The 15,513-nt window shown below is 31.5% G+C and overlaps 1 protein-coding gene across 7 annotated transcripts in view; it reads right to left on the bottom strand.

The window, feature by feature from the left end:
• Positions 1 to 264: 264 nt before the first annotated feature.
• The window catches only part of LOC129939379 (myb-like protein I), a 104,443-nt gene continuing 89,194 nt past the window's right edge, over positions 265 to 15,513 (bottom strand). For 4 of the 7 annotated variants that reach the window (XM_056047370.1, XM_056047369.1, XM_056047368.1 and 1 more), the window contains 8 exons: positions 9,783 to 11,106; positions 8,072 to 8,665; positions 7,660 to 8,010; positions 7,163 to 7,585; positions 6,883 to 7,106; positions 6,632 to 6,816; positions 6,342 to 6,454; positions 265 to 3,693 (listed from right to left, as the gene is read on the bottom strand). In XM_056047370.1, the coding sequence (XP_055903345.1) occupies positions 3,631 to 3,693; positions 6,342 to 6,454; positions 6,632 to 6,816; positions 6,883 to 7,106; positions 7,163 to 7,585; positions 7,660 to 8,010; positions 8,072 to 8,665; positions 9,783 to 11,106 (3,277 nt within the window). In that variant the 3' untranslated portion in view covers positions 265 to 3,630. The remainder of the gene's footprint in view (positions 3,694 to 6,341; positions 6,455 to 6,631; positions 6,817 to 6,882; positions 7,107 to 7,162; positions 7,586 to 7,659; positions 8,011 to 8,071; positions 8,666 to 9,782; positions 11,107 to 15,513) is intronic. The other 3 variants (XM_056047373.1, XM_056047374.1, XM_056047372.1) reach the window with 3 other exon arrangements.

The following is a 15,513-nucleotide window of genomic DNA, read 5'->3' as shown; positions in this document are numbered from 1 at the left end:
TAGTATTTATAAAATTTTTTGAAACTATGGACAGTAAAGTAAATTATAATATTGTTATAAGTGAAAAGAACAAAACACTCAATTGCCCAAAAGAGATGCAGTTATATCTCGAAGTTAGAAATTTAATCAGCATAATGTTTATAATTAAATATTTATTAATATATTCAACCAATGGAACTTAAAAAAATGACTGTGGTTATAAAACCATAGTTTTCATCTATGACAAAAATTTGAAAATGCTTGCCTCTGAAACGTATTACAATGTTTTTGTAACAAAAAAGACCTTTCTATTCAATTTACTTACGAAAGACATTGTTTTCCAAAATCGCTTCGGAAGATAAATATTGAAAAAAAAAATAATCCATCAATGAGGGCTTATTTTGTGAATTATATTTTGAATAAAGTTAAAAAAAAAGTCCAGGCGTTACATCATAAAGAATGCCATCTATCTGACATTCAACTTCGTTAAACATACGAGTATACACTGTCCGGCAAAGAAATAGAAAACATTTAAAGATATCAAGCTGAAAACGAATCTTGCGGTCTTGAAAAGAGATGTGAAGGATAGTTTTTTTGATACATTCATACGTTTATTTCGAAAGCACAAAAATAAGGTCATTCAAATGGCGGCACTAATTTTCGTAGACTTTTTTTTAACGTAGTCGTTGAAATGTTGGCAGAGTGATGTCGAATCGACAGCTTGTGAGTTGTAAAAGTTATAGTCATTCAGATGGTGGCACAAATGTTCGTAGACTTTTCTTAACGTACCCGTTGAAAACTTGGCTGAATGTTGTCGAATTGAAGCTTTCATCTATTTCAAGACTGCTGTTAAAATGCATACACTTTGGATTTCAAACAGTCCGAGAAAAAGTGAAACACAGATAAATTAGTTACGCGAAATTAATTGGTTGCCAAACGTCTTGCGGAAATAATCAATATTTTAAGGATTGCGGCGGTATGACATATTGCATCTTCTTGCTGCGAAATTCTTGTTTCCTGCTTCAACCCATCATCAACTCGTTTAACTGCTCTCTGTAGCTTAAGTCGTAAGCCGTTCTGTCGAACAAAATTAGAAACGATGCTGCACCACGATTCTTTTCTCATCCAAAAGGTTACCCTCGGTGAATGAGCAAGTCTTTGCTTGAATCCCGCTCTTCTCAGGCCAGTGATAGATTCAATTTTGGACGAAAAGGTACTCTATTACAAATACGCGCTGTTTGGCAACCTAGTCTTCTATAATGGTGTCGTTGTAGTACTTTCAAATTTGTGCATTCTTCCTTTTTTTCTAGTGCCGCAAGATTCGTTTCCACTTTTGTAATGATATTTAAAAATCCTTCCTGAAGTTTAATACCAATATTGTACCCTGTAGTTTAGTTATTTTATTGTTTTATTTAGTTGTCATGAAAAGTGCTTTTTCAAAATAGCCTTATGGATTAGACATACAAAATGTAGGCCTCCTCTATCCCTGTAAGTCACTAGGCCCTGATTCTTCACAAGCTGTATCCTCATTAAATTTATTTCATTTATTTAATTTGAAATATGCACAAATATCTTAGATTTGAATACATTTTAATTGTCATAAAGATATAGTATAATTACTAAATATCTGATTTCCCGACGATTGTAGTAGGACAGAAATCTTCTAATCCTATCAATGGAAAACTGTTATATCGCACCTTGAGAATGAAAGTGACCAAACTCAAACTTTCCGTAACTTCTGATTTTGAAATAAAGAGACCTTAAAATGGGCTATCTAAGGACCTGTGGTGAAAAAGATACCGAAATATGGATAAGCCAGATCGCACAATTCAACTTAGTATCCTATTGTGTCAAAGTTATTTTTTAGTTAGGTTACTTTTATTCTATGATTGTGATATGTTGTTCAAAATCCTTAAAAGAATAATAAACTGTTATTTTTTCGATATTAAAATTCAGTTTTGAAAGAAAATCTTAACTAATGGACAATTGAGTGTTGTGATACAAAAATCATAAATCATTCCCTCTTCAAAAAAAACTTTGTTTTGACTCAAATTAAAATTGAAAGTTGCGATGAAGAGCTATTTTGAAGTATATTGAAGTTATCATTTTTGGCAATATAAAAGCAGATTTTCAAAAATATACATAAAAGAGCATCATACATTTTATATATCATAGAAACAGAGAAAGCATATTTCTTTTTTTGTTTTTTTTTTGTTTCTTCTTTAGTACAAAAAATAACATATTTTAAAAAAATACTTTAAAAAACAGCTCATATAGAAAAGGACTACACAAAAACGTTCACACAGTACTATGTTATTATATTTTTTAATGTTGAATGTTTCTTTATTTTTGTTTGAGTTTTCTATTATTTTTTGTTACTTTCTATTAATATTTTCATGTTACTTTAAAAATTGTATACTTTTCTTTTTTATTTCTTATAGATCTTCAAGAAATCTATAAGACAATAAATTGTTTGATATAAGTTATTAAATTCATATACGTTTTTGTTGTTGTTGATGCTAAATTTGAGTGAACAAATTTTTGAAAGTTCTCTAAAGTTTTATATTTTTTTTTTAATTTTTTGAAAATTGTGTATTAATTTAATGTGCGCGGAGGGCAGGAAGAGGAGGGGCGAGACTTCATTTTACTTATATACGGATTTAGTTTAAACTAATTTACATACATTATTATTGTTATTGCATATTCTCTCGGGCTAGATATATTTCTATGTATTGTTTTATTGTTATATTATTGTACACCTATACAAAATTTTTATAAATTTACTTATTAATATTTTTTTTCTCAATGTATTATTTCACACGACACCACACAACAACGATATTATTTTTTAATTTAATTTTTGCTTTAATAATTTTATAGTAAATTGGCATTTTGTTGTAAATTAAATTTTGTCACGAAATTTATTTAATACGTGTATATATATTTTCAAAGTTTTTTTTTCTTGTTGTTTTTTTTAAAGATTGCTTTTTATTTAAATATACATTTATATTTTTTATATAGTTTTCTTTTTTTATGTTGTTTATTTTTCTTTTTGTTATAACTTCTAGTAAAATTGTTAAAATAGTGCTAAGTTTTTTTCTTTAAATTTTAATTTTAACCTTGTTGTTGTGTTTCTTTTTGTTTATTAATTTTATGTAGCGTAGAATTTAAAATATATATTTTTTCTGGTTCGAAAATAAAAACTATGTAGAGGCGTTGTTATATGTATTTTTGTTTTTAAATATATATTAAAAGTTAATAAAACATTACGAATATAATAATATATATATATATATAATATACCTATCAGTGTTAAAATACATCATACACATTTATGTGGTGAGTTCATTCTTAATTTTGTTTACTTATTTTGTTTTTTTTGTGATAGATTTATCATTTTTTGTTTTTATTATATTTTTGGTGAAGTTTTCTTTAAGCATGGCATCACACGGAGGAGGGCTTAAGTTAAGTTACAAACCCTAAATTTTATAGGGTATAGTCATTTTTTGAAATTTCGTTTTTATATAAATATGTTTTTTTTTTTGTTGTTTTGTTTTCTTTTTTTACTAAAACAGTGAGCTATAGCAAGGGAGTAAATTAATAAATTGAATTTTAATTTTAGTTTTGGGGTCGTTGTTTTGATGTTTAGTGCTAATCATGAGTTTCGAAGTAATCAGATGCATTGCCACGGCAGATGGGACATGTGCGATTCGACTAAAATGAAAAATTTAAATAGAATAATTAAATAAAATAATTAAAAAAAAATGTAGTTCATTTATGGGTTCATTTGTAATACATAAATTGACCAGGAGTTGGTTTGTGTGATTTAAAAATGTGAGTGTAATGATATCATAAATTTAATATTCAACATAGTTATAAGAACTCATTTGACTTTTAATTTCAGAGAGGTTGACTTGAATTCTTTTAAAAATTATTAAAATTCCTCAAATTGGAAACTTAAGCTTGTTATAGTAGATAGATCTTTGGATTCTATGTACTAGCACTATCTTCAAATTATTCTTGTTTAAGGGTGTTCAGCGGTTTGACCATGTGGTTCATAGGAGAACGTCTTTTAAATGTCATAGGCTCAATAAAAGGTTAAGAATGTTGATAATGTTAAAAATAAGGCTTTAAAGAGATCTAAAGAATTTGTTTTCTACAGCTGAGAATTTAACATCTTTTTTTCTAATTTAAAACTCAGAAACTCTGCATTCTTTATTTCGGTGGAGCTTGACGGAAAATTCTCTTGGGATACCGAAGCAACGTGCAATTCTTTCGCATTGTATTGTTGTAGTACCTGTGGCATGATGGTTAGTGCGTTTGACTGTCATGCCAGAGGATTTGAGTGCGATCCCTGCCTGTGCTATCTAACGTTTTTTCACTGGTACTGCCACTTGCGAGAAATTGGCGAATCCTCCAAAAGTAATTCTTGTCATGAAAAGAGCTTACTTAAATTAGCCTTCACCCCTGACAACAGTACTCGCACACATGAATGGTTGAGAGTTGTAAGTTACTAGGTCTTAGTGCCACCTTATTTATTTATTTTTAGACGTTGTATCCAACAGTGATAATTTATATCTGTAAGGGTTTTAATTCTCAAGTCGATACCGGTGTTTTTTCTTTGACAGGTCAATATGGGTTTGATGGTTTAACTCATCTTGACCTAAATTTGAAAGCTGTAGTAGATTCAATTCTTCCTTTTTTTGCTAATTAAATATGCGATGTCGCTTGGTTAGGTGTTAAAAATAATTTTTAATAGATAGCTTATCATTGGAATCTTTTTAAAAGAGTAACAGATATTTTCGATAAGTCCTATTTATAAAAGTGATCCAAAGCACTTAATTAACAACTATAGATCAGTTTCAATAGTTTCGGCGATTCCAAAACTTTTTGAAAAGTTCGTTTTCAATATTATAATTCCAAGACAGCACGGTCACTCCATTACAAATAATTTGTTTTTTTTTTTGCACAATATTTTTTATATAAAGTTTATGACAATGTGATTTAAACTTGGTTCTCCTTAATGGTCGGAAACATATTTATGGAATCCTAAACTGACTGTTAAAGTTAAATATAATCAATTAATTTTGATTGACGTATTGTTAGGCCTACATCAGAGTAGGCATTTGGGGCCTATTCACTTTTACCTATTCATCAATGTTTGTTTACAATTCGCAAACTGTCTAAAGTTCTTGGTTATAAAAGTCTTTCAGTGTTAAGTGAAATAAAAGACCTTGGTTTCATGTTTGACACAAAGGTTCCTATTTTGAAACACGTTAATCTTAAAATATGTAAAGTGAATTCGTTGTAAGGTTTTTTAAAGTGTAACACAGTTGTATTCAAAGAAAGTTTTTTTTTGAAAACGACTTACATACATTTAATACCTTTTAACAATATTGGAATATTTCCGACAGGATTATAAATGGTTGTGATAGTTAATTTTGAAGTCGGATTCAAACTAAACCCATTAAAACCTACAAAAAGTTGTCAGCTGCACAACCTTGTTGACCAGTGTTTTCAATGATTATCAAAAAACAATATATTAAATGATTTCAGGGAAAATTTTGATTTATTAATATTTAGCATATTGGCCGAAATTTAAAATAGTTTCATAAAACAGAACGTATGGCACTTAGTGTACCTGTTTGAGTTAGTGAGGTTGAAGTATGATAATGGGTGTTCTTTTAATACGCGTGGTTTGCAATCTAAAGCTTTCACTTGATTTATGCTCGGTTTAATTAGCCATTTCATAATAAATAGACTTGCTCTTAACTCTTGAATAACGTTTTGAACGCAAAATAAGACCAAGGCATTTAGTTAATTTTTCAGATGTCATCTTTGTATATAAAACCCATAGTACTATCGTTGTGGGTTTTTATCCACCAAGTGGCTATGGCGACATTAGCTATTGCAGTTTTTTTTTCTTTACTTTTGTATAACAAATTTCCAACGCCATCTTTAGGCGTCCATGATAACACTATAGATTTTAAATACAAAGATGTCATTAATTATAGGCTGACGAGCTGACATTTTGACGTAAGAAGACTTGACTTGGATGTTATGGGAGATTTTTGTTGCCTATCCAGTCAAATTTCCAATAAAGTTGCTTGCCTTAATTGGAAGGCAATTTTCGGCAGCTGGTCATACTAGAAACTTGCGTTACCTTAAAGTCCTTTTTATATCGTCTGAACTTTTTATAAATAAATCTAAAAGATCTAATACCTAATTTATCAAACCAGCTTTTGGTTGAGCTAAAAAGCTAAGATTTAGTTATCAAAATTATGTGATCTAGAATATTTTTTGTGTGTAATGTTGATGTGAAATGTGACAACAAAAAAAAAATATAGAGAATAAAAACATACCCTTAGCCACTTATCGACGCACTTAGCGTGGAATTCATGCGAACAGGGCAAAACGCGTAGAACTTGTCTCACTTCAAAGTCGCACATGCAAACTACACATGATGTTTGATCACCTAAAAAGAATTCATAACTATTATAACGAACATTCAAAAACAAAACATTGTATTTCCCAAAAACTAAGCTCAAATTATTATCATTTTGTGTTTTATACTAAAAAAGTATAAAACTTGGATTTAATTTGAACTTTTTTTCTATAGAAAACTCAAACCTACTACGAGTGTTTAAAATACCTGTGTGAGTTTCTGGATTAAATTTATAGCTTGGCAATTGATCAATTTCAGTTCGTGCCAACCCACGTGGCTTGGCATCACCCAAACGTTCGGCTAAGCTCAGCAAGGCCTCATAATTTTCTGTTTCGTTGGAATCTGGTGAGCTTAGCTCGTGCTGTCCATATGGTGAAAGTGGGAACATGGCACTAAAAATTAAGTTAACAAAAAAGGTTAAAACTTTTGATTTAGTTATTGTATTTATGGAAACTTACAGGAAATTGAGTAAAAATCCAGGATTAATGATGCCAGCTTGAATCTGGACTGGTGTTGGATGTTGACCACCGAGAGCCTGATGAGGCAGAGCATGATGACGATGTGGATGATGTGGATGGGTACCTGGTGGCCAGTGGAATCTAGCGAAACGACGCTGTGCTGGGAATGTACGCCGGGCCTGACGGAACAGTTCAATTTGGTTGGGGTGGCTCTGCAGGTAACGCTAATAAGTGAGGTATTCAATATTGGTTTGCTTTTTTTGTTGTCTTTAGAACTTACCTCGGTAGAGATGAAAATCTGCTGAGGAGCTGCTGACAATTGAGTCACCTGTGCTGTGGAATGCATGTGGTGTGCGGCAGCCGCTGTAATCGGTGTGATGTGAATTGAGGATGCGGCCCCAGCAGGATGGGCATGTGGATGTTGATGTGGATGAGCATGGGCGTGTGGGTGAGGTCCGTGTGGACCGTGTGGCCCATGAGGTCCATGTGGCCCATGGTGATCAAGTGAATCTAGGGAAATGCTATCAGGCCTCTGTTGAGGGATATGAGCCGGGTGGAAGTTGGGCTGATGAGGTTGTGTTGGTGGCGGTGGTGGTTGCGGTTGTGGCACTGCAATCGGTGGAGCACTTGAGGGGAACGTACCAAACTGATGGTTACCTAAATTGCAAGTTTGAGCAAACGGCTGCGAGTATACACTGTGAACCTTTTTAAACGGAAGTAAATCATGTGTTAAGAAAAATTATACAAGAAGAACAGTGTTACAGTTTAGTTTTCTACCTGACAAGGTGCCAGACGCGGTGGCGCTGGATAGGCACAAATTGATGCATGCTGACCGGACGAATAAGCCCAAATGGGTTCGTGCCTTAGTGGCAAACTAACAGGAACTTGATTAATGTCCACAATAAGTGGTGGTGGTGGGGGTGGTGCCTGGTGTGGCTGTGCCGGTGGAGGCGTTTGCTGCAATAGCTCCCACGGGGAGCGTTGTTGCTGCTGCGATTGCTGGTGGTGGTGTTGTGGATGGTGATGCAAGGCTGCATGTGAATGGGGATGCACCTGATTTTCACGGAGACGTGGACGACGTATTGGTGGACTGCCCTGCTGTTGCATTTGGGACTGCGAATGGTAAAACTTAAAATCAATTGACGAATGTTCCTGGACACAAAATTATGTTTAATTCTAAATAACTCACCTGTTGCGAATGCGTGACGCGTGGAGAACGTCGTTGCTCCCACATTGCAGGTGGCGATTGGCTTGGCATGCGTGCTGAGATGCGTCTACGCTTCCTGGATGGACTATCGGACTTGATGCCATTGTTGTTACTATTATTGTTGCCACTGCTATTGCCACTTGAAGTCCCTGCCGCACCACTTGAATGAGGATGGTCATTGCTAGCCATATTGTTGTTATTATGGTTGTTGCTATTGTTGTTGACGTTGCTGTTGTTGTTGTTGTTGTTGTTGTTATTGCCGCTGTTGCTATTAGTGCTGCTATTGTTGTTGTTGTTGTTATTGTTACTGTTATTAACTGGGCAGTACAATGGACTTGATGTTTGAGTGTTGTTACTATTGCTATTCAAATTATTATTACTACTATTATTGCTATTAACATTTTGATTATTGTTGCTGTTGTTGTTGTTATTATTGTTATGATGGTAATTTTGTTGCTGATGCTGTGGACTGATGATTCTGCTGGCGTTGTTATTGCTGATCCTGTCTAACATTTCAGTTGATCTGGTATCAATGTGCAGTTCGGAGTTTCTGGAGCTTCCATGGTTCTCAAAATGCTAGAATGCAATGAATTTTATTTAAATGTTAATAAAATGTCAATAATAAGGTCAAGTAAAGTCAAGTAATAAATTTACGGCCAACAATAGGAACATTTTCGTGGGAAAAATTAGATAAGTTTCTATTGAAGCGTATCATAGGATACGGTAGTCCCAAGTTTCTGCACTACATTTTACATGAACAATCTTAGCCTCTGAAGAACCAATCAAGCCAAGAACTTCAAATTTGTTACACTTTTGACGCCAAAATAGTTTCTGAGATAAAGCATTTCAAAAATAGAAAAAAACTTAACTGACTGACGGACGGATTAAAAAAAAATTATGAAGCACTTCCCGACATCGTAGAATTTTGGTAGGCAACTTACGATTTAGAGTGGTAGGTGTGCATATGAAAACACAAGAATTATGCAATCAGGGTGTTGTATCCACATGAGCTAAATTTAAAAAATATAGTGCTCTATATTTTTTTCTTCAAATCTTTTGTTTATTATTTAGTTGCTTATGTCAAATCATCACGATTAAACAGCACGTTCAAATGATAAAATTTTATTATCAACATGAGTGTTGGTTAACGCAAGCGTTGCGATCATTGCGCCCATTGTACAAAAGTCGTGGTGGCCCTTCACAGTCGACTCTTCAACGTTTAGTGGCCAACTTTGAGATGACCGGTTCAATAATCAATTAGCCAACACCCGTACGTTCAAGGAACGCAAGAACTACCGAGAACATCGCCGCGGAGTGATTGATGTGTATTAAAAGGCGGAAATACAAATCTGAGAATATTCCTTTAAGGGGCGTGGAGCCCACCCACTTTGGATTTACACGTTATCACTTCCAAGGGACGCTTTTGATGCTTGCATATTGATGAAATTTAACAGAGTAGTAAGGATTAATCTGTATAGAAAGACAAAAATGAAAATTTGGAGGATATAACACTTTAAAAGGGTGGTATCCAACCACTTTCTCAAATTAGGTTTAAATACGACGAAGATTCTTCTATTAAAACAGGATAACAGAGAAAAATTGTTATACAAATTGGTGTGACAGTTATGCTTCGCAAAAAAAGTTTAAAGTTTGCACTTCTATGAAGAAATTTAACGATAAGTTTTTTACTCACCATATTGTGTCTATCAAATAACCCTGAGCTGGTTGCGTTACCGCTATTATTGCTAGCATTGTTGTTGGTGTTGTTGTTGTTATTATTGTTGGTGTTTCCGAGACCGATATTCATAAAATTATTTCTACCACCACTGCTGCCACTGCCGCCATTGTGACGGCGATGATCGACTTGCATCATCATTGATGGCATCATATTATGACCACGACGGTTAAGCTGCTGATGATCACCACCACCCATATTGTTGTTTGAATGGTTTAAACCATTGTTGTTGTTGTTATTGATACTATTTGAATGGCTTGGTCCTGCCGCTCTATTCAGTATCATTTGTTGAGATCTTTGATTATTACTATTACTAACAGGTACAAGTGAATTTGTATTATTATTATTTAAATTTAATATGTTGTTGTTATTGTTCGTATTGTTGTTGAACATCGTTGATGAAGTGGCAGTTGTTGAATTTACAACAACATTATTCGTTATAACATTTATTGTATTGTTTAGATTTATATTAATATTTATATGAGGTGAGAGCGGTTGTTGTTGATGATTTTGTTGTTGTTGTTGTTGTTGATGTTGTTGCAGTTGTTGATGAAATTGTTGTTGAAATTGTTGATGCAATTCATGTCGGCATTGTTGTTGTTGTTGTTGATGGTGTTGTTGTTGTTGGTGATGTTGGAGAAATTGTGTTGAAGGCGCATGATGATTATTGATTGGAATTATGTCAGTACAAGAATTTACATTCACAACATCAGTAGTGTTACCAATAAAGCCACTACCACTACTTGTTAACAGCGGGGAATTTTGTGTTGGTTGTGGATTGGTAAGGATTTTTTTAAATGTTGTTGTTGTTGTTGAATTTTTTATTGTTGGCAGTTTGGAAGCGGTAGTAGTAGCAGAAGTAGTAGTAGTAGATGTTGTTGAAAGATTTGTTAGCGGGGATATAATGGTTGTACTAGATGTTGGTGAATGTGCAGGATGATAATGATTGTGATGATGATGGTGATTTAAATGATGATGATAATTGGCAGGTGGGGAATTTGGCGAGGAATTTGGTGAGGAAGACAACGACAAAGACAACAATGATGATGGCGATGTAGATGACGATGATAAAGGCGGTGGATTTGGATTATGATTGGGATATTGTAAAGTATTGTGATGATAATTGTGGGGTGAAAGGGGATTTTGATGGTGGAAATGATGGTTGTTGTGATTGTGGTTGGTGTGATTGGTGTGGAATAGATTTTCTTTGCTATTGGGACAACTTCCATTATTATTACTGTTATTGTTTAAATTATTATTACTGTTTGTTTGTACATCGCTGCTTTACAGGGTATAATTTTATATATAATAAATAGAGTATATAATATGTAACAATTCATTTTTTTTTGGTAAATTGTTTATTATATTGTTTAATCAAATATGCAGTGGTTAAACAAACCCATAATGAAGAAGAAAGAAAAAACGAAAAAAGAAAAAATCAAGAATAAATGCCAAAATGCAATATTTATATGTATAAAAATATTAATTAATTTATGTATATATATATATAAATATAGAAGGTATTAAAAATATTTACACACGCACACTAAGAACAATATTATTACATTTCATTATACTTTTTTTTTTTAATTTTCAAAATATTGTTTGCTCAAAATATAATGCACACTACGGATTGAGATTTAATTTTTTAATATAAAAACTATGCTGTTTTCTGCTTAAAATTTTGCTTTTCTAAATTTTGAATTTCCCTTGAAGCATTTCCCCATAAATACAAAACCCAATCTCACTCTTACAGGAAGCAGCTGAAAAGTAATTTATATATTAAAAGAAAAAAACATGGTTAAACAACAGTGACATTAAAAAACAATTCTACAAAGATGGAAACTTTCAAGGGAAATTCAAACTAGTTTTTTTTAATTATGATTTTGTCTAATTTTGATTTTAATATGGCTGCATTCTTTTTGCAGTTTTTATTTTCTATTTATATCTTTTTGTACAATAGCGTCGATCTATTTTTGAAAAGAATTTGTGCTTGGAAGAGTTTAAAAATATAGTGGTAGCGGTTTTTGGTTTGTTTCGAATTTAAAAAAATATTATGTGGAAAAAATCGGAAAAGCTCAAGAAATGCGCGAATCTAGTGGGTGTTCCTCATTGATTTTGAAATCTATTTTGGAGCTTGTTATTTTCTTTTTTTTAGCTTGAAATGAATTTTTGGATATTATTAATCAACTTCAGCGTTAATTTTGTTTGGAACTTTTGGGAATTTATAATGAGAAAAAACAAGAATTTGAACTTACTAAAAATTAAGGGTATAAGGCCTTTTTTACAGGATTCCGGCGTTATGGTCTTTTAATTAAATTTTAATCGGTAGGCACTTTTAAGAACATTAAAGTTTAAGAAGAAATTTTATATTTGACGATGGGAAAGATTGCCGTGTGTGAATGAATGAATATCATATATTCAAATCATCGAAAGTCATAAAATGGGTTTTTTGTTTTTCAAAATGTTATTATCATTTTAAAATCAAGGTTCTAAGTAAAAAAGTGATTTAGCTGATTTTTCAAAAGCTCCTTTGATTTGAATAATTTTATATTTTTTGTTTTAAAATTCATTTGTGTAGCAAAACCTATGCAGTTTAAGAAAACCAACATTGAAAGCTCTTAAATTCTTAAAAATTCCAAAATACAAATTAAATACATGCGGATGGGGAAGTAGTTATCAATTTAAAACACCCAACTTCTTACATCTCTTATCAAGAGAAAAAAAAACATAAAGCTAAAACTAGCTTCTAATATTTATGTTTATGGTTCAATGTGAAGGCAAAAATAATATTTATTTAATTTTATTCTCAGTAATTTTTGTACAATAAATTATCTTTAATCATGTGCAATTTACAAATTAAATTTTAATTGAAAACAAACAAAAATATAAATATTTAAGAAAAATCATGCTTAACATTGAGTTTTATTTTAATTTTTTGCTCACCACATAGTTTAAAAAATAAGATATGAAATTAAAATTGAAATCTATAGTTAAACCACACTAAATTTATTAAGGTATTTACTTTGTTCTTTTTTCAAAATTTTAATTTAAAACATCAGCCGCACTCACACATTGAGATAAAAGGATTCCATTGCGAAAAAAATTAAAATTTGAAAACAAATATATAAATACACATATTTAAGGACACTATTTGTTGTTGTTGTTGATTTCAATAAAATTACTTTGTTTTGTGGCATATATATTTATATGTACCGTAAGCACAGACACAATACTTTTAATATGAAAGAAAATGCTCTTTTTCAAAAAAAGATTTACTTTTGAAAAAATTATAAATATTAAAAATAACAATAAATTAAAAAGAAAATTTATTAATGTAACGCATATTTATTATATATTTAAAATCTAAGCCGCAGTGTGCAAAATGCATTAAAATTCATTACTGAAGAAAAATAAATTGACTCAATGGAAACATTATTACTTTTTTTTGAAACATTTAATTTTAAAGAATGTTTTTTTTTTGTTTTAAATCATTTGAAGAATCAAGAGTCAAGTAATTTTTCTTCTTTTTTTAAACATTACAATCTATGGATAAAGAGGAAATTTTGTAAACTTTATTTTCCATGTTAGCTATAAAAAAAACTTTTATTTTCAAAATTGAAATACAAATACATTAACGAAATAAAAACAAAAATACAATTTTGCCTGCCGAGAAGTCTTAAATTAATTATTATTTATCCTCAATGAATTTATTTGTTTATCTCTTTGTAAAAGTATAAAGGTTTTGAATATCTGTTTCAAGTCACAAGTCGTGACTGGCTTCTGTGTTTTTGTATGTTTTTTGTCCTAACTTAAGATTCAATTATTAATTTATTAATACATTTTTATCAGCGGTTTTGTTTTACATATAGAAATAAATGGTGGATTTTCTGAACTTAAAAGTTCATGTTCAGTGGTCGGTTTTGTTTATTACCGATGTCATTCGATAAACCAATTTATTATAATCTTTAACGATTTAGGGACTGACAATTAATAAAGAACTGTCACTAAAAATTTTTAGATAGCAAATTACAGCTATGGCCAAGGTAATTGCAACGCTTCTTTATCTTAAGTAATACTACATTTTTCACTTTAACCAGGCGAACATGTGAACAAATTGTTATGTTAATATAACGGTTATTTAAAGATATTTGGAATGTTATGCTCACAGTAGATTGAAACTACAAAATTTTCTGGTCAAAAAATTGAGATTTTAATAAAAGTTTAAACAAATTGCTATTAACTTGAAAAAGATTTTTTAATAAGCCACGAAGAGATTTAAGCTCTACATAAAAGTGGCGCACTTATATAAGAGAGATCGCAAAAGGAACTTTACTCCCTGCAAGAATGTGCAACACTTTTAAAGAAAACGGAGAGCGTCTGTGTCCGTGACTGCAATGCATAAAGCTACGTTGCACTTGGTGAGAAAAGCTGAAATGAATCCGTTTATGTCCTCAAAAGACCAGCAGCTAGCAATAAGAATCAGGAGGTGCCCTTACTAAAAAAAAAAGTACACACTCTCAGTGTATTCATCGCCAGATGTCAGGCCTACAATCCGCGGTATACAAAACTAACTGGAAAGATGGAGGTGACAGCATATATTCCAATATTCGTTATAAATGGCATAGTGACAAAGAAGTCATATGTTGACATGGTGGTAAATGTCAAGTTTCTGTGGACTGGCGGAAATATGCAACTTAAATGGCGTTTCCGCACGGTAAAGTCAACAAAGCTCTGGTTTCTCTGGTTTCATTCACCACATCTAAATTCTAAATGTATATTAGTAAGTAAAAATCTTCCATCAAAGCAGATTTATGGAGTATTGACCAAGAAATGTGGAATTCGATTCCACAAGAAAAGTCCTAGGAGTTGGTGGGCTCTATACCTAAGCGAATGGATTGCTTATAATTAGGAAGTGTTGCTATTATTTTGTCCAAAGCTGTGAATGTAAAAATTGTCATTTTAGTCAGGACAACATTTTCTGCAATTTTTTCAAAGATTTAGAAGATTTGACATTTGTTGCTCTAATGGATTATTGTGTTTTGGAAACTATGTTTGTAGAAGTTTTGATAGGAATTTAACAATGTTGACACTTTAAAGTTTATGTCAATTATTCAAGAACCAATACATTTTAAAGATATGGTTCAATTTTGTATTTAAATCCGAAGTCTGAACACAAATCTCGTTCAACAAGTGTTTAAAATGTGTTCTACAACTAATCTTAAAAATAAGATTTGCACTGCGTTATAATTTGAGTACTTATTCCATTTAGGAAAATAGTGAAATCAATAGCTATTATTATTTACGAATATAAAACTGTTTCAAGCTTTCGAATATTTCTTTGAAATTTGATCTTGATTGGAGAAATGTTTTAGCGAAATTTGCTTAGAATTTGTTTGCTTGCTGATTTATTAAACTTAATTTTTTTTTGGCTTTTTTGCGACAATATTTTCTACTTGTATTAAATTTTTGTTTTTATTCTTTTTTAATTCATTGGCAAATGTTTTTAAGTTTTTTCTTTCTTTATTTTTTTCCAAATGAATAAAATGTAACCATGGCTCTAAGATATTACTTACACAAATCAAGCTTTTTGTTGTAGGCTAAAAATACTATACACAAAAATAAACGTGAGACCCAAAAGATTAATTGTTTTTTTTTCTGTAAAACCAAAACTCAAAAAGCTAGAACG

Source organism: Eupeodes corollae, chromosome 1 (assembly GCF_945859685.1).
Source record: "Eupeodes corollae chromosome 1, idEupCoro1.1, whole genome shotgun sequence".
Lineage (NCBI taxonomy): Eukaryota > Metazoa > Arthropoda > Insecta > Diptera > Syrphidae > Eupeodes > Eupeodes corollae.
The sequence above is the reverse complement of the archived record's forward strand: the minus strand, read 5'-3'. Positions and strand labels throughout refer to the sequence as shown.